This window comes from Hylaeus volcanicus, chromosome 6 (assembly GCF_026283585.1).
Source record: "Hylaeus volcanicus isolate JK05 chromosome 6, UHH_iyHylVolc1.0_haploid, whole genome shotgun sequence".
NCBI classification, from domain to species: domain Eukaryota; kingdom Metazoa; phylum Arthropoda; class Insecta; order Hymenoptera; family Colletidae; genus Hylaeus; species Hylaeus volcanicus.
The window spans coordinates 14,469,939-14,486,183 of NC_071981.1; the positions used below are offsets into that span (position 1 = coordinate 14,469,939).

The 16,245-nt window shown below is 33.4% G+C and overlaps 3 protein-coding genes across 5 annotated transcripts; 1 reads left to right on the plus strand and 2 right to left on the minus strand.

Annotated features, from left to right (window-relative positions):
• Window positions 1-369: 369 nt before the first annotated feature.
• LOC128878225 (exocyst complex component 2) lies at window positions 370-5,055 on the plus strand. Of its 2 annotated transcripts, XM_054126246.1 has the most exons (12): window positions 370-802; window positions 876-1,176; window positions 1,231-1,426; window positions 1,709-2,210; window positions 2,281-2,564; window positions 2,915-3,099; window positions 3,174-3,288; window positions 3,517-3,795; window positions 3,954-4,280; window positions 4,354-4,538; window positions 4,616-4,827; window positions 4,895-5,055. In XM_054126246.1, the coding sequence occupies exons 1-11, from the start codon at window positions 694-696 to the stop codon at window positions 4,800-4,802; spliced, it is 2,670 nt and encodes an 889-aa protein (XP_053982221.1). In that variant the 5' UTR covers window positions 370-693; the 3' UTR covers window positions 4,803-4,827; window positions 4,895-5,055. The 2 variants fall into 2 exon arrangements, with proteins under 2 accessions (XP_053982221.1, XP_053982220.1); XM_054126245.1 differs by having other exon boundaries at window positions 372-802; window positions 4,616-5,055.
• On the minus strand, window positions 5,021-12,681 carry LOC128878224 (uncharacterized phosphotransferase YvkC-like). 2 transcript variants are annotated; one of them, XM_054126243.1, is made up of 20 exons: window positions 12,545-12,681; window positions 11,804-12,402; window positions 10,876-11,000; window positions 10,313-10,451; window positions 10,051-10,231; window positions 9,869-9,979; window positions 9,565-9,789; window positions 9,341-9,468; window positions 9,145-9,267; window positions 8,866-9,074; window positions 8,645-8,790; window positions 8,294-8,560; window positions 8,038-8,188; window positions 7,417-7,956; window positions 6,970-7,272; window positions 6,488-6,877; window positions 5,998-6,323; window positions 5,835-5,919; window positions 5,321-5,621; window positions 5,021-5,138 (listed from the first exon to the last, which is right to left on the minus strand). In XM_054126243.1, exons 2-20 carry the CDS (start codon window positions 11,922-11,924, stop codon window positions 5,065-5,067), a joined length of 3,945 nt encoding a protein of 1,314 aa, XP_053982218.1. In that variant the 5' UTR covers window positions 11,925-12,402; window positions 12,545-12,681; the 3' UTR covers window positions 5,021-5,064. The 2 variants fall into 2 exon arrangements, with proteins under 2 accessions (XP_053982218.1, XP_053982219.1); XM_054126244.1 differs by lacking the exons at window positions 11,804-12,402; window positions 12,545-12,681 and having other exon boundaries at window positions 10,313-10,420; window positions 10,876-10,998.
• On the minus strand, window positions 12,661-16,134 carry LOC128878227 (lipid scramblase CLPTM1L). Its single transcript, XM_054126247.1, has 8 exons — window positions 15,565-16,134; window positions 15,334-15,448; window positions 14,873-15,096; window positions 14,511-14,796; window positions 14,009-14,197; window positions 13,743-13,915; window positions 13,200-13,451; window positions 12,661-13,129 (listed from the first exon to the last, which is right to left on the minus strand). Exons 1-8 carry the CDS (start codon window positions 15,816-15,818, stop codon window positions 13,039-13,041), a joined length of 1,584 nt encoding a protein of 527 aa, XP_053982222.1. The 5' UTR covers window positions 15,819-16,134; the 3' UTR covers window positions 12,661-13,038.
• Between the last annotated feature and the right edge of the window lie 111 nt (window positions 16,135-16,245).

The following is a 16,245-nucleotide window of genomic DNA, read 5'->3' on the forward strand; positions in this document are numbered from 1 at the left end:
CTTTTTGCAATTAGATAGTGAATTTAAAAACATTTACTCTATTCTTATTCCTCGGTATTTTTCAATATGAGGGGCACGGCCCCTAGAGCTCTAGGTGTCTCAATCTCAGAGGAAGGACCAAAGAAAATTTTAATGCATACAAAGAAATGCGACATTATATTAATATGACTTAATCATCCAAATTTTTAATTTTTTAATTTAAAACCTATTTATTTCGAATGTACAAATTTTCATTTGTCTTTAGGCCACGCTTTTCAAAAATTTAGAAACCACTATTATCAATATGAGTGTTAATAAATTAAATGTCCCATTAGTTGTTAAATCCACGTTCTAAAGAGAAAATAACATGAAATAACATGTAATCTGGATTTTCTAAATCTACATATCTGCGCATCCTCTGTATCAATTGGTTGCTCCTGTCATTGAATTAGCAGCCGTCATTTATTTTGACAGGCGTCGAGTACTTTTTTCTCTAACCTATACGCCCATGCCTTATTTTAGTAACATCTATTAATAATTTAGATTCTAGAAAACATTTTTAAAGCTTAAAGATGCAATGTCTTGCTCGCAAGATTCTTAAAAGTAGAACAGTGGATGAAATTACGAATCAATGGTAGAGGTTAGAATTATGCGTAATCGATATTTACGTGTCCAAAGATAGAAGGAATTTTGTATTAAAGTACATTCGAGAAGATGGGGCCTCCACCGGTAGTAACGGGAATATCTCCCAAAGAAGGACCACCAGGAACCCGTGTGATTGTTCGCGGTGAATTCCTGGGAAACAAAGTGCAAGATCTCATAGGTTAGTTTCACTTTCAAAAACTAGTTAGGAACCATAATTTATCTCCCAAAAATATAATATTTAATGTGCTCAGGTCTAACGATATGTGGGTGCGATTGTCTTTTATCCGCGGAGTGGAAGTCCAACAATAAAATTATTGCCAGATCGGGACCTTGCAAAGGTCGTGGTGACATTATAGTAACTACTCGCAGTGGAGGTCAAGGAACTTCTACAGTACAATTCCGTGGTTATCATGAAACCATAGGACCTATGAAAGAGTCCGCTGTATGGGTAGAAGAAGCTCCTATGCAAAGTTTTGTATGGGGAAGAAGAACACTTTCTCCAACAAATTATCAGCAGGATGATCCATTGGGTCTCAGTGTGGAAGGCAATGAGTATGTCTTTATACCTATCCTTTAATTCAAATATTTTAACATGTTTCTTTGTAGCAAAAAGTTTCCTGAAGATGAGCTGATGGAGCTTTTTGGAGAAGGTAGTGGAGATCTTACAAGTGAAAAATTTCATCCTGGCTGGTTTTTATTGCAGCACCATCATGCTACCACTTTTGAAGATTTGAAAGCTGGATTGGCATATCTTAAAAGAAAAGTGAATTCTCAGAAAGAGGGTCAATTATCATTTCTGAAGGTGATTAAATTAAAAGGAAAAAGAATGTTGGTTTCTATGTATTTACATATTGTTTCATTAAATAGAATAATTTGTTTCCTCTTTTGAGGGAGCAATTCAAGTAGCTTTTGTTGTTTAACAAAACAATGTTATGAACTTCTGTTTTGTGGTCCTTTCCTGACTACACAATTGAATTATCGTATAAGATGTTTTGGTAGAATGTCCAGACTTCTAAATTTTAGTGAAAACACTAATTCATAACTTTTAGATACCTTTTGTTTATTAGTATCTGAAATATTTTAGGCCAATGTGGGGTCAGTAATGGAACAATTGGACACGATAATGTTACTAAAAGAACAGTTCGAAACAGATATAAAAAATTATGGTAGCGATCCTACCGTGAAATTAGAAAAGGCTATACAGCAATCCATGTCAGAGGCTAATAAATTATTCGACGATGTATTAGCAAGAAGAGATAAGGCGGATGCAACGAGAAATGCTCTAGCTGTAATGCAGCGATACAAGTTTCTCTTTTGTATGCCAATTAACATAGAAAAAAATATAAAACGAGGCAATTACGATCTTGTAATTAACGACTATGCTAGAGTAAAAAATTTATTCAAAAATACGGAAGTCGAAGTCTTTAAACAAGTATTACAAGAAATTGATGATAGAGTCGAGAAATTGAAAGTATTTCTGAGAAAGAAGCTCGAAGAAATGCCTTTCAGTTTGGAAGAACATAAGAAGATAATTAGAAACCTTGTTAATTTGGAAGCTGATGGAGATCCAGCTTGGGATGCGATAGGTATTCCTAAGATTAAAGCATGTAGCGCTATTACTTTGTATAGTAAAATACTAATATTTAATTTTCTTAGTATCGCATGCAAATTATTTGAAGAAAAGTATTACTGCTTGCGTGCAAGAACATTTGGAGATAGACAATTCAAGTGATGACGATTTAAACAAAAAATTGATGCAGAACAACAAACAAGTGAAATCGAACAAAAACGATGGAACTATTCCGCCGCAAATATCGTGTATCGAAGCAATTTGCAATGTCGTCGTTGAGCAATTACCAGATCTATGGAGATTGGGTCAGAGTTATTTCACGGGACAGTTGCATGTTGCCGTGGATGCGGAGAAACAAACACCTTTCAAAGTAAATTAGCGTCTAAATAAACATTTGACAACAAAATGCTTGTTCAAAGATAAACCGAATTCAGAATTTGGTTTTTCTTGTTTCACGGTAACTGAGGCTTTTGGGTACAAGCCGTGTCCCTTTGATGAGATACTTCAACGTTTTGTGACACGACATGTGAGCCTTAAAGAAGCTAGCTGGAAATCTAGCGAAACGTCGGAGTATCTTGTTCAAACGACGCGATTTACATCTGGAAGCCACAGTTAGTATAAAAAAGAAACAACAAATAATTAACTCATAGAAACATAAATTTGCTTTAAATTAATGTTTCTCAGAATTGTTTTTAAAATAAAAATGATTTAACAATATAGAACCTAGTGCTGTCAAGTATGCAATATGCCATGGAAGCTATGAGGAACACATGTAGCAACGATTTAGATGCAATATGGCTTTTGCATATTTTGCGCCGAATTAGACAAATGTATGCTTCGTTGATTCATTTGGACTTGCCAAGCGATGCACTGGACATTTTTGGGAAACTTATACTGGATTTGAGGTATGATATCTGTCTTTCAGATAAATGTGTTTTATATTATGCTCGTATCATAAAGTAAATACTTTTTGAAACAGATTGCAGTGCTTTACTGCTCTCTTTAAGCAAACAGCTGAGAACATATCAATTTTGTACAAAAAAGAAACTTGGCAGATCGAATACTTGAACGAAGACGGTGGCGTCACAAGAGTGGTAATTATTATTTTTTATTAAAAATTCTTATCTATCATTTTTCTTCATGAAATTGTTTTTGTTCACTCCTTGGTGGCTAAAATATTTTTATAATAAACACTGAAAATTTTACTGCTCGAAATTGTCAAATAATTTTCAATATCTCCTCAGTTATCTTCAGCACAAACAAAAACAAAAGAAAAAGAAAAACAATTCCTAAGTGAATATGTATTATCTTATTTCAAACAGCCATATCTATTTGAGGAAATGACCAGGGAAGTTGCAAAGCGAGCGCGAGACACGGTAGTTGCTTGCGGCCCACGAGAAGGAGCATTGTTTGCTAATCCTGCCCAGCAACAATTATACTATAACTCTATTAAAACATTGTTCACATCGTTCGCGCGATGCTTGCAGCAGTTGGCATTCAGCGGCTGCGAGGAAGCCCTAGAGGACGATGAACAATCAGTTTCCCAACTAGTCGGTTCTCCTTCAGGATATACTAGCAAGGGCAATAAACACCAAGGCCCGGTAAGTCTTTCATTATATTAACAACGAGGTGTGTTTACAATTTATTGAAGATGTGGATAGACCTTACGTTAAATCGTTAAAAAAAAAAAAAGAAGCGATTTGTAGCATTTTTTGAAGTTAATGCTGTATTTTAGCGTTACTTCTGAATTTTTTATTAGACATGGGAACAATGCCTCTTGATCTCATTAAGTAATATTCGTTATACACTGAACACCATCCTACCAAAAGTTCGGGACTCATTGAAAGATCTGGATTACCCGAACTTGTCGAATGCGGTGGGATGGAATTCTGATTGGACGCAGCTGGAAACATTGGATACGGCTGTGTTGGACGCGTACTTGGAACGTCGTTGTGATCCATTGGTCGGTACGATCGAACCAAGCATGTATCTCGGTGGTTTGGAATGGGACTTTGAAACCGAACCGACTCATGTGAGACCGTACGCGCAGGAGATACTAGCGAATCTAATCGCGGTCCATGCCGAAGTATTTACTCACTTATCATTTTTAATTAACTTTAAGGAGGCAATCCTCTTTATCATAAATTACATCCTTGTAGGTGCGTCGTGTAGCGCCAGCGCTGTTGCACAGGGTACTCTCTCACATCGTAGAAACCGTAGCAGAAGAGCTTGCAAGACTTATGTCCTGTGTAACGCAATTTCGACCTGCCGGAATTGTGCAAGCAAGGACCGATATCATACTTTTACGAAACGCCTTGTATTCTTACAATACAACTAGAGCCAAGTAATTATTATTATTACCATCAGAAACTGCTATTGCTTCTAAATCAAGTGATGTTAACTGTAACTTCTGATCGACAGAAATTTCTTCGAGGAGGCGTTGGACGCAATACCCCCGCCCGTCAGCAAAGAAGATCGAGTACGTATAGACATGCTGCTGTCAAAAGTGGTAACGTCCATGCAGTTGCAATTATCTTGTCTTGCCAGCGATACAACAAGTAATACTCCAACAATGTTAGCCGATCCTAATCGTGTTACCACTGTCTAGTTGTAATAGTAACTTAGAGAACTAAGTAAGTAATTTATTATAATGACCGTTATATTTTTGTACCGTAAACAGTAGGGTTCTCTGTATTCCAGTCCCTAAACTCGTTGCTATTTGTCTCGGATAAACGTAATGAATATCAGCCTGAGATGTAAAACTAAATAAATATGACGTGATGAACTGGAAAAATAAGTATCGCTTGTTATAGAAATCGAATGAAGTATTGCATATAAAAATATTATATTTGCTTTGATTATTTGTAATTCTATAGATCTTTTTGATCGTGCCTCTTCACTAGTTGCAGAACGCCGGTATTCGCATTCAATAACACCATGTCACCTAAAAACACGTTTAAATTACTATTTATGTTTTTCATTCTTTAACGAAAAAAGTAATAAAAGAAAAACTAGATTAATTAGAAAAGATAATATTATGAACGCTACTAAAAATATCTAAATTTTTATGTGTTAATTCAATTAACAGAGCTGGTCGTCTAAAAGTTAAAAAATACATCTCGTTACCTGTTTGGAACATTTGCGTAGCCCTCTTTGCACTAATTATGCAAGGCAGGCCGTACTCTCTAGCCACTACAGCTCCGTGACTTATAAGTCCACCCAATTCCGTAACTATGCCGCTGAGTAAAGCAAAGTATGGACTCCAAGCAATGTCGGTGGCATACGTAATTAAAATATCACCGTTTTGTATCTTCTGTGCATCCATTAAGTCTATTATCACACACGCCCTGTTGAGTACCGAGCCACCACATACCGGTGTTCCTTGAATTTTCATAGATCCATCAGGCACTATGTTATCTAAATCATTCTAGAATATGAAAACACTGTTCTCAGCGCTTAAGCATTCATCTTATATCTATTAAATAAAATACGATGATCTAAATTGAGGAGTGGAAGAAATTGCCTCTGAATTGAATTTACATTCGATGATTAGAATTCTTTAAAAAAATTGTGTTACTATTGGTGAACGTTTCATATCATAGCATCACTCAGAGGCAATATTTATACCTCTACGTAATACCTTTATTGGTATTGGCATTCCTGTACTTAATTCCGAGTACCGAAGATTCATCAGTCGAGGGAAGATTTTTCTTCTGTGGAAGGCCCTAACAAAATTTGTTAAAATATATCGTCAGTTATGATTGTTTTAAAGGATAATTGAGATAACTGATATAGTTAATTACTTTTGAACAAACGTTGCCTTACGATGACTTAACAGTTCGCCTATTTCGTCGTTCGTTAAAAAGAATATAAGGTCCTCGTTGGGTAAATATTCTTCCAAAACCATAAGCTTTCCCAATTTTCTGTAAGCCAACCTAATTTTATGTATAGTGTTTACAAATATCGATTTCGTCATTTCTCTACGCACAACAGCACTTCTCAAAAAGGGTACGAGCTTTTTCAAAAGCAACTTGACAATTGGTGATTTGGGGGTCTTTAAAGACGCCACTGTTTCCTCCGCGTTTACCGCTTTCTTTGAGTTGTTTATTTCTGGGGACATTACCATCGTCTGGTAAACATATTATAGTTAATCATGATGTAGAACACTATAGTTTGTTGTACAAGTGAATAGTCCATCATGAGGACTTGAACTATTCTTCCTTAATGATAAATGGCTGATTTATGCTAGTAATATCATGGTATACACGTAATATTTTAACTAGCTTATTTTACCTGAAGCGTCGTGATGAGGTTCTCAGGCCTAAGAGACCAGGGTTCTGAGAGTAAATCCATTTCTTGGATGCACCTATGTCCATGCTTTTTTAGAAGATCCTTAAATTCTTTTGCTCCTAGTGGACAATTGATTTCCAACCAATTAATAACTTTCTTAGGATCCAATTTCCTAAATTCCTCGACTTTTTCACTTTTCTTGATGTACTTCCCTATTTTCTTAAGCCCTATTAGTACTTCACCACTAATGATATCGCTGCCAGAGCCTAACAAGATTGCAATGTCCGAAAAGTGTTCTGGTCCAATGTCTTCATAACTCTTTATCAATAATGACAGTGCTATAACTTGATAAAGAACACTAACTCTTGATGCGTGTATATGACATTCAGATATCTGAAAATACCGGGCATTAAAACAATATAAGTAATATTGTTAAATAATATAAATAATACTACTACTAGTTCTACAATATCTTCAGGACTTACTTTGTAAAATATAAAAAACCTTTGATTGATCTCGTTGTACAAACTGAGTGCATTATGAAAATCTTCAACATTCAAAACAAAATTTCGATCTGTTTCTTTCGCAAATTTCTCCACTGTGCTATTTGTAATTGCTTCATTTAACATTTTATACAGTCCTGCATATTGAGTGAAAAAAGAGGCTCTGCCATTTCTTTCGTGAGCAATTCTATGAATTTCTGGTGTTACTATCACATCTCCACTAACAGCTATATCCACGACTTTGTTCATAAATGTTATTTCATTAGTAGGATTTGCTAAAAATACCTATGGTCAAAACGAATAAATTGTTATTTTTAAACACATGGTATACGTTACAAGTCATATTTAAAAAAACGAAATTAGAACGTAGGCGTAATGAGCATAGTTTAAGATAATAATTTACATGTACAAATTCATAAAATAACTTACGTTATAGTAGTTACAGGAGCACCTTAATGCTATTATGTTGAAACAGACGCGTCCCTCAATTTTGTTCGATCTGGCTGTTACTTCATTGAATGTTTTAACAATTGTGGAAGTTGATAAAGGGCACATTGGATTTGGAAATACTTCACCTATATTGGCAAACGTCAGTATGTCTATGTCGCTAGGTACACCCGTGTCTAATTCATGTTTTAACTCAAATTCCGTCCACGCATACAGAGTAGTAATAGGTCGTGCTTGAAGTAAGTAAATCTTTTCATCCATCACTGCCCATTCTATATCTCGAGCACTGCCGAATAGAGTTTCTAAGTTCATTCCTATGGCAGCTAATCGGAGAGCAGTCTCCTCTGATATGCAAACAGATTTATTTTCCTGGTCATTTAAATTGACTATAACTAGTGCATCGCCGCTTGCCAACATTTTCTGTTTTTTATTCCCAACTATGGAATTTTTCACAGCCAACTTTTCGTCCCAACTTTTATTAACTATTATCGTGTCCGGTTCAACTGTTGCCGATACAACAGTCTAATCAAATCAAAGACGATACAGTTAATTTGACTCTTTCACAATATTCTCACTAACGTTCAAATATTAATTTCATCGTACCTCTCCCAATCCATAATTGGCAGTGATAACTATGTTTGAGGGATTTCCAGTAGTTGGGTGTCTGGTAAACATAACACCAGCAGCATCAGCGTTCACCATTTTTTGTATACAAACTCCCATAGATGCTTTCACGAACATGCCATGCTGTTTTCTAAATGTAAACAAATAGTTTTATATGCTATTTCTAATGTAAAATGTTTAATGTTAGAAACCCGAAATTTAATAAATAATGATTTAATCGATAGTTTCGTGTTACCTGTATTCAATACTTTGGTATGAAAACAAACTTGCCCAACACATGGATACTTTCTTAATAACATTGTCCACCCCTTGAATACCTAAATACGTTGAATTCTGACCAGCTGCTGATGTTTCCTCGCTATCTTCGCCAACAGCACTAGACCTTATTGCATACCTATATGATTTATCATTACCATCTTCTGACTCTAAATCTTTGATTGCTTTTAAAATGGCGTTCTTTACTTCCTCTAACACAGGAGTTGATTGAATAGTACGAACCGCTCTGAAATAAAACGGATCTTAAATATTATTTACCTAATAATAAAATAATAAACAATTCGTAATCGTGAATATAAATGTAATTTACGTGTCGCAATATTCTTTGAGGTCACCTTCCTTTTTACCAACGCTAACAGCTTGAATGTCGTCAATTACTTTCTGTAATTCCTTGTGTGTGTGCAATTGTAGTTCGAAAGCAAGAACTGTTATACAAAATCCTTTAGGTACAATGAACTATAACAATTATCGTTTGTTTATGTATTTATAGAAATTAAAATTAAGCCATGATACGTTTGTAGTACTACTTACATCTGCATCTTTAATAGAAGTTAACATAGCAAGTGAGAATCCTTTGCCACCAACAATCTCTTCATTTTGGCATTTTACATCATTGAAATGTACTACGTAATCATTTTTTTGGACATGTGAAGGAAGTGGTTTCAGATATTGCAGTTTTGCAGGTACCTTTACTTGAAACGGTCCATTATAAGAATGACATAATAGCATCAATCCAGTGCCTATTAAACAATTTTTAAGTTAAACATTATAAATATAGAAACATTGCCGAGATATTTTTGATTCTAATACCTGCTCTCCCGTTTAGTTTCAATTTCACGGGAGCTATTTTGTTTACCCAGTTCCACGGTTGACCATAATATAAATTTATTGGCTTACCACATTTAACAAGAACATTATATTCTTTACCTTCCACTAAAATTAAATATGAAATAATTGTAAGTACAGATTTTTTTGAAATAGATTATTCATATGAACTTTAAGTAACCTGTGAGCCATATTTTGTATTCCAAATTATCTGCAAATTTCTCTTTTGTAAAATCAGATAACGTAAGTCGCAAATTATCTATTTTACGCGTAACTTCATTGTTGCTTCTGAATTGACCATACCGTATTCTACAATGAACATCGTTTAGTAGAATAGAAGAACTCTAAAGAAAGTTCATTATGTTTCTTATTGTTTTTACAGTTATGATTACTTTTTTAACTTACTGTGGAAAACTATGTTTCGTATTATCCACACTGAGATAATACATTGCTCCATATGGCATTACACCAAACAGAGTAATGGATTCATGAAACTCGTGAGATTCATTCTTTCCCCAACGATGTTGATGAAGTCCACGCAAATATAAATCGGAAACAAATCCATCTTCGTACGTTACTTGACCCAACAAAGACCCAAACTGATCAAAGCCTATGTATTCCAGTAGATTTCTGTAAATATCGAAAAAATTAAAACAATTATATAAACATCAAACTAATGTATACAAATAGTTTTATATTTTTACTGTACATCTTGTCTATCCAATCAGGATTCTTCCACGATTCAAGAGCTAATGCTTCTGCATGCAGTTTAGAACTCCAATCATCTGGCCATTTTAATAGTTCAGAGTGTGCAATGAATCTAGATGAAACATTAATTATTTGATTTCAATGAAATTGAATAAATGTTACAACAAACAGTGCGTTTCTTACATGAAGTTTAAACGAAAATGTTGGATATTCTCATCATTGCATGCATCATCCTGACTCAAGTTTCTAAGCATACCATTGTAAACTATTCTCCAACGTTTTTGGGGTTTTAATATTTCAATTTTAAGGCCGTTTGCTGTCCATTTTTGATCGGCACTATTTATTAACGTGGTATTGGGATACGCTGTTATACCAAAGTTGCTAAATTATTCTGTTGCTATGTGTCGGAAGCAACTCAATTACTGGTAAATAAATATTTGTATACCTGGTAAGACATATAATCGACCATCTGATGTAGTAAACTGTAGGGACACTTCTACTGCATTAAATCCTCTATAAGAGAATTTAATAAATACAGAATTTCCTTTCTGATCTGTACCATAGAAAAGTATGGTGTTACTACTCTGAATATAAATAAAAATCGTTAATTATATTAATGATTATATAAAAATGAAGTAATAGCTTTGTTCACGTGAAATTATTAAATTTCATTTTAGTCTTAGGATGAACACTAAACATTTGTAGTGTTTACTTAAAAAATTGTTAACATGCGAACAAATGTCTTATAAATGATAATTAATAACAATCAATTATGAGTGATCATAATAAATTCACTAAATATGTTGAGATAACATTTCTTTTTCATATTCTTCGAATACAAATTTATCATAAATAGTTTTTAAAATTATAAATCTTTTATTATTCGTGTTAATCTTTTATAATTTTATTATTATTGTGGACACGTTGTAAGACTAAAAAGAATTTTAATAATTAGAGATTGCAATTGTTATTTTTGCTGAAACAAAAAGACAAAGAAAAAATATTTACATCTTTGTCTTTGATTTTCGAACTGCTTAAATAATTGTTTTTACAATTATGCAAATTTGTTTTCTTCTTCTTTCTCGCATTGATACAACGCTCTGCCCACCAACGTTTTAATAAGAAACGAACACCTACAAGCAATTGTTATTAGTGGAATTTTATGCATTTATGGCGTATACCAACATGAAATACATACTAAACTATATAATATCAATGTTAGATTATATTAGTTTACAAAATAGATTTCAAATTTAATGAGCGATGTCGGGACATCGGGATCTTCGGATTTTCTCCTTATCGTATGTCAACTATTTTTAGCATAAAAATAAATATTATTTGCAATCAGAGTTACTAACTGTACTCTTTTAAGAAAACATAACCAGTTCATTAAATCAAGACTTTACGTACATTGCATATTAATTTATTGCATAATGCGAATGTGATTTTAAAGTTTTTGTATTCCAAGTATTAGAATGCGTCGTAATATTAAATTATTTTTTATAAACTTAAAAGTTGTTTAATAAGCAAACAAATGTTTTATAAATACTAATCATCAATTAACCAAAAAAATTTGTTTAATTAGGGTACTATATGCAACACAAAATAAAAGTAGGGGTGGAAGAACTTGGAGCATATTCAAATTTTTCGAACAGGGCACCAAAGTGGCTAAAGCTGGGACTGTCATAAAATTGAATTTTTTCTTTATTGAGAAAGATAAAGAATAAACTTATTTAATTTTTTTATCAAAATTAAACTCGATCTTGAGATGAAAATGTAATGTTTATATGTATATGAACTTCCATCGAAATCCATTTAGCCGTTAAAACGCAATAGTTTTAAGACATCCATTAAAACGTATTTTTCCCGCGAAAAAAATATTGACATTTTTCTCTATTACGTCTTTCTTTATAGGTTGTAAAGTAAAATTACTTACGTGAAATTTTGCATTCCGAGTCCAGGCATAGTGGTTTTTTTATTTCATTACTAAACCAAAAATATAGCAGCAAAGGGAAAAGTATAGAAAATGCAATTTTAATGAGTAGAATATTGTCCATTCTGAAGTATTTGTTTTGATCAATTATAATTTTATAGTAAATATCAGTAACTATACATGTAGGTATATCAGATGAATTTGAACTTCAGTTAGTTAACTTTCAGGTACAATAGATAAAACCATAAAACTGTTAATGCAACAGATAAAATAATAGAATTATACGTGATTTATAGTTCCAATCGATCGTCGATGATTTCCTGCTAGTTAATGAGGCGGTCTACGTTTTTAATATTTGACGTTATCTTTCAATCCGTTCCCAGCGTAAAACACTTGCAAGCACGTTGACAGTTATGCTACAAGTTAGTTGATCATCTTGGATCTCTGTTTATGTAGTAATGGAGTTGACCTCGACAAAGCTTACGTAATCTAATCATACGTTCCTCTTTTTCCAATTCCCATCAGTTCTCTCAAAATATCCTACCCTGATAACTGTTCACCTTGATATAGCGCAACATTCTTGTACTCTCATTTTGTTTTCGCTTTTGTTGTTTAATAAGAACAAAAAAATAAAATAAAAATCTAAAGTCATAGAATACTATAACTATGTTGAAACAAAAAATTTAACTAGTTGTGAGTAATTTGAATGGGGTCTGATATAAGAAATTCGTATATTATACCCACTGTTTGCAGCAATTCCATTGAATTCCGATTTATGATCCTTATATGCGCTTAACGAATCGAATATCTATCGCTTGTTTCACTCGAAGGAACAATAATAAATGAGTATTCTTGACACCTCCACTCAAAGTACAGATTTATTTATCTTGGACACACCAGAAAATAATTTAATACTACGTACAAATACAAATTCGAGTAAAAACAGACTCATCGAATCAAATCCAATCGTTCAATTGATACTGACGAAACAGGATTTTGTTGTACATGTCGCTTCGTTACGCTAAAAATAAATAGATTTCACAGCGATGTCACTCACCAACAAATCATTACTTTATAGTTGTTCTCAGGAATGCAAATATATAACAAGCGATTAATACTTCAAACATTTAGGCGTATGCCATACCGTCACAAATTATTCCGATTGTTGTTAAGCAACTATCGATAATTCAATCTATGTTATACATACAAAAGGAACAAAAATATTGCATGAATTTATTCTAATCTGTCTTTTTGTTCGAATCGTTATACTCAACACACTCTTCGCCAACAGAGTCCATGTCTGGACGAGACTTGTCTACCGGATATAGCCTGAAAATAATACAGTTATTCGTGAAAGTATGTCTGGACAAGGTGGCACAAATGAGAAAATATGACTCACCATCGTTGATACAAATAAATTAGAAAAACTGCGTCATCCCGAAAACAAGCTATTCGATGAGCTGTCGGCGTAACGATTATGAATGCGAATATATCGTCGATAAAAGTGTTGAAGGCTTTGTACATAAATGTTCGCCACGGTAAATGTGCTACGGACTTCAATTTATAATTAACAAATAATTGGGGAAGCATGAACAAAAATCCGAACGCGTAAACGCCGTTCACTAACGCATTTATGCTCCACGAATACCAGCTGAAAATTCAAATATTGAATAAGTATTTATACGTCCTTCAGGTAGAGATGGACAAATTTAGATAAGAAATTTTGAATGACGAATAAAAGAAACAATTTTGATCGTGTCTTTCTTCAATAAAAGTGACAATCTAAGTTATCTAGTCATGCGACGTTTCTTATCTGAATATCTCTTTCATGAAATAAATTATGTAAATAAATCGCTACGCGGAGTTTTTATTCGTTACATACTATTCGAATAAAATGTTGGGTATCTCTGACTTTTGGATAGATTAGAAAATAACTGTGTACCTTTTATGAGGTTGATACAGTAAAGAATAAATTGCACCTCCGATCACAAGAGGATATAACAAGTAACTCAAATAACGCATGCTCTCTGCATCGAATTCTCTTGTTCTGACTTCAGCCACGTTATTATGATTTTTATTAAATCTAAGATTCAATACCTTCTTCAGTTTCCATATCTGTTAGAGTATGAATTTAAATGGCATGTAAGTACAAATTATTATACAAATACAAATGACATGTAAACAGCCATCAATAGATAATATTTTTACCTCAATCAAAGATCCAATTCCAGTTGGAATAAGAACAAGCATAGAGGAACCATCATCCAGCAAGTAGAGGAAAACAATACCTTGACTAAATCCCCGCCATAGAACAGTCCATTTGCTGAGACCCACAAGATTATCTTTTCTCCTCCAATAACTGACATCATTTTTAAAGGCGAGAAAATCAAACAGTAACTATGATAATACCAAATGTCATAGCATTATATGTATTATAAATTTTCTTCTATCTATTATTTGATTCAAATATTGTAGCATGTGTAATTTCAACCTTTAATTTAAGTATTTGTTCATTTAGATATGTTAATTATTAAATTATCGATATTTTCAGGTATTAATAATTAACATTTTTGTACTGAAAACGGTCTAAATTAAGGGTTGAAATGTTTATTAAACAAACATAGTTTTTGTAGTAATTGTATATGCTATAATATTAGTTTTGGATATTACAAGTAAAATATGTACTTGTACTACTACTTCATTTACATACATGAATGGATGCAATGAAGATAGTTCCTCCTAGAATATATATATTAGTGTCTGCAAAAATTCCTTTCACTTCGTCTATATTTTTATCGGAAAATTGAAGTTTTCTCAAGGTCTGCATTGTTTCTTCCACCTGTAATATCAGTCTTAATTTTCCAAAGGAAATTGGAGAATAATTCAATGTAATGTTAACTGTGTTATTCCGAGGTGTGATTTTCACCAAATCACGATGTCGAGTTTGTAGAAAATCATTGTTAATAATAGGTAAAAATGTTCTTCCATGTATTATTCTAAAAAGTACAAGCATGTCACATGTTTATCTTGAAGTAACAATCAGCAGAAGCAATAAAGGTACTAATTACGTACTTAAGATGATTGACAAGCTCCATTGGTACTTTATTTACAGGGAGCTCCACATCATCTGTCATTACTACGAATGTAACACGGCTCTTAATATGTGTCACTGGATGAGTAAAATCCTCTTTCTTTTTCTTTGTATCTGCATCTTTCTCACCCAATAACTTAAATGCCTCTGCTTCAGGAATGACATATTCTGTCAATTTAATTGCAATGTAGGATACATATGGATCCTGAAATATAATTGCATTAAACGAATGCATTATGGTCTTAATATTAATACTATGTGGTCATAAGCTGAGGCTCAACAAAAATGTAGTGGGATAACAAAATCTAGACCACAAAGGATAATTATACTATTACAAATTTACAGATAGCTTTATAAATTTCTGCTTTATGTAACATCATCAGAATAAATGAATTTGTAAAGCCAGAAACTATCCATAATTTGCCTTCTTTTTCATACAAACCTTCTGTATATCGATAATGCTTTTCCCATATCTCTTGGAGCTAGGAGCAAGAATGACATGAAGAAATAATGTTCCATTGTTTCGTGTTCTGCGTGGAATGTTTAAAGTCACAGGACTGAAAGGAAAAATATTTTGAATAAATGAATATTAATGAAATATAATGAAATATTTAACAAAATCAAACTGTTTCACTAGAGTTAACTTCCAAGTGGGAGTTTCAACAATACTTACAAACTGCTTTCATGTGTATAATTAAAATCTTCGGTTTGATAAACAAAATCGAGTTGCCTGTCTGTGGGGTATATGTCAACAGAACTGTAAATTTGCAATTGCAGACGTGGCTTTTGAGTCAGATAATAAGTCAGACAGGGTTTGTCTGGTTCACAGGACGGTGCAGCGAAGAGCAGGAACAAATGATAAATAGAATAGGCGATATAAGCTAAAAATATTTTTGTCAATATTAAGCTTAACGACGGCCACCGCATCTTTTCGTGTCCTTGTTAAAATTTTGTCAACATTATCGTCTTGATTCGTGATTAAGGTACTATAGTCGATGTCACGATGAGTCGCGTGCAAATTCCTTTCGGGCCGTGGATATTGTTATAACGAGGTCGAGTTCGTTCACCTTTTATCGACACGAATCACGTGGATATCGTTCGTCAACCTTGTTGGTCATACAAATTAACCGACAAATGTAGACAAATCGAGTCCATGTTCGCCGATAATCAGGTACAATTGTACTTTAGTAGCGCAGGTTGGATTCTTCAATCCACGTTTTTAATTCCTCCGCAGTTCATACGAGGCGCTAGTAAACATCATAGTATACGCTTATCTAGCGTATCAGTGATCACCACTAATCCATTATGGAAATTTTAATATCGGTAAGTCTATGCAGAATAGATAATACCCTCG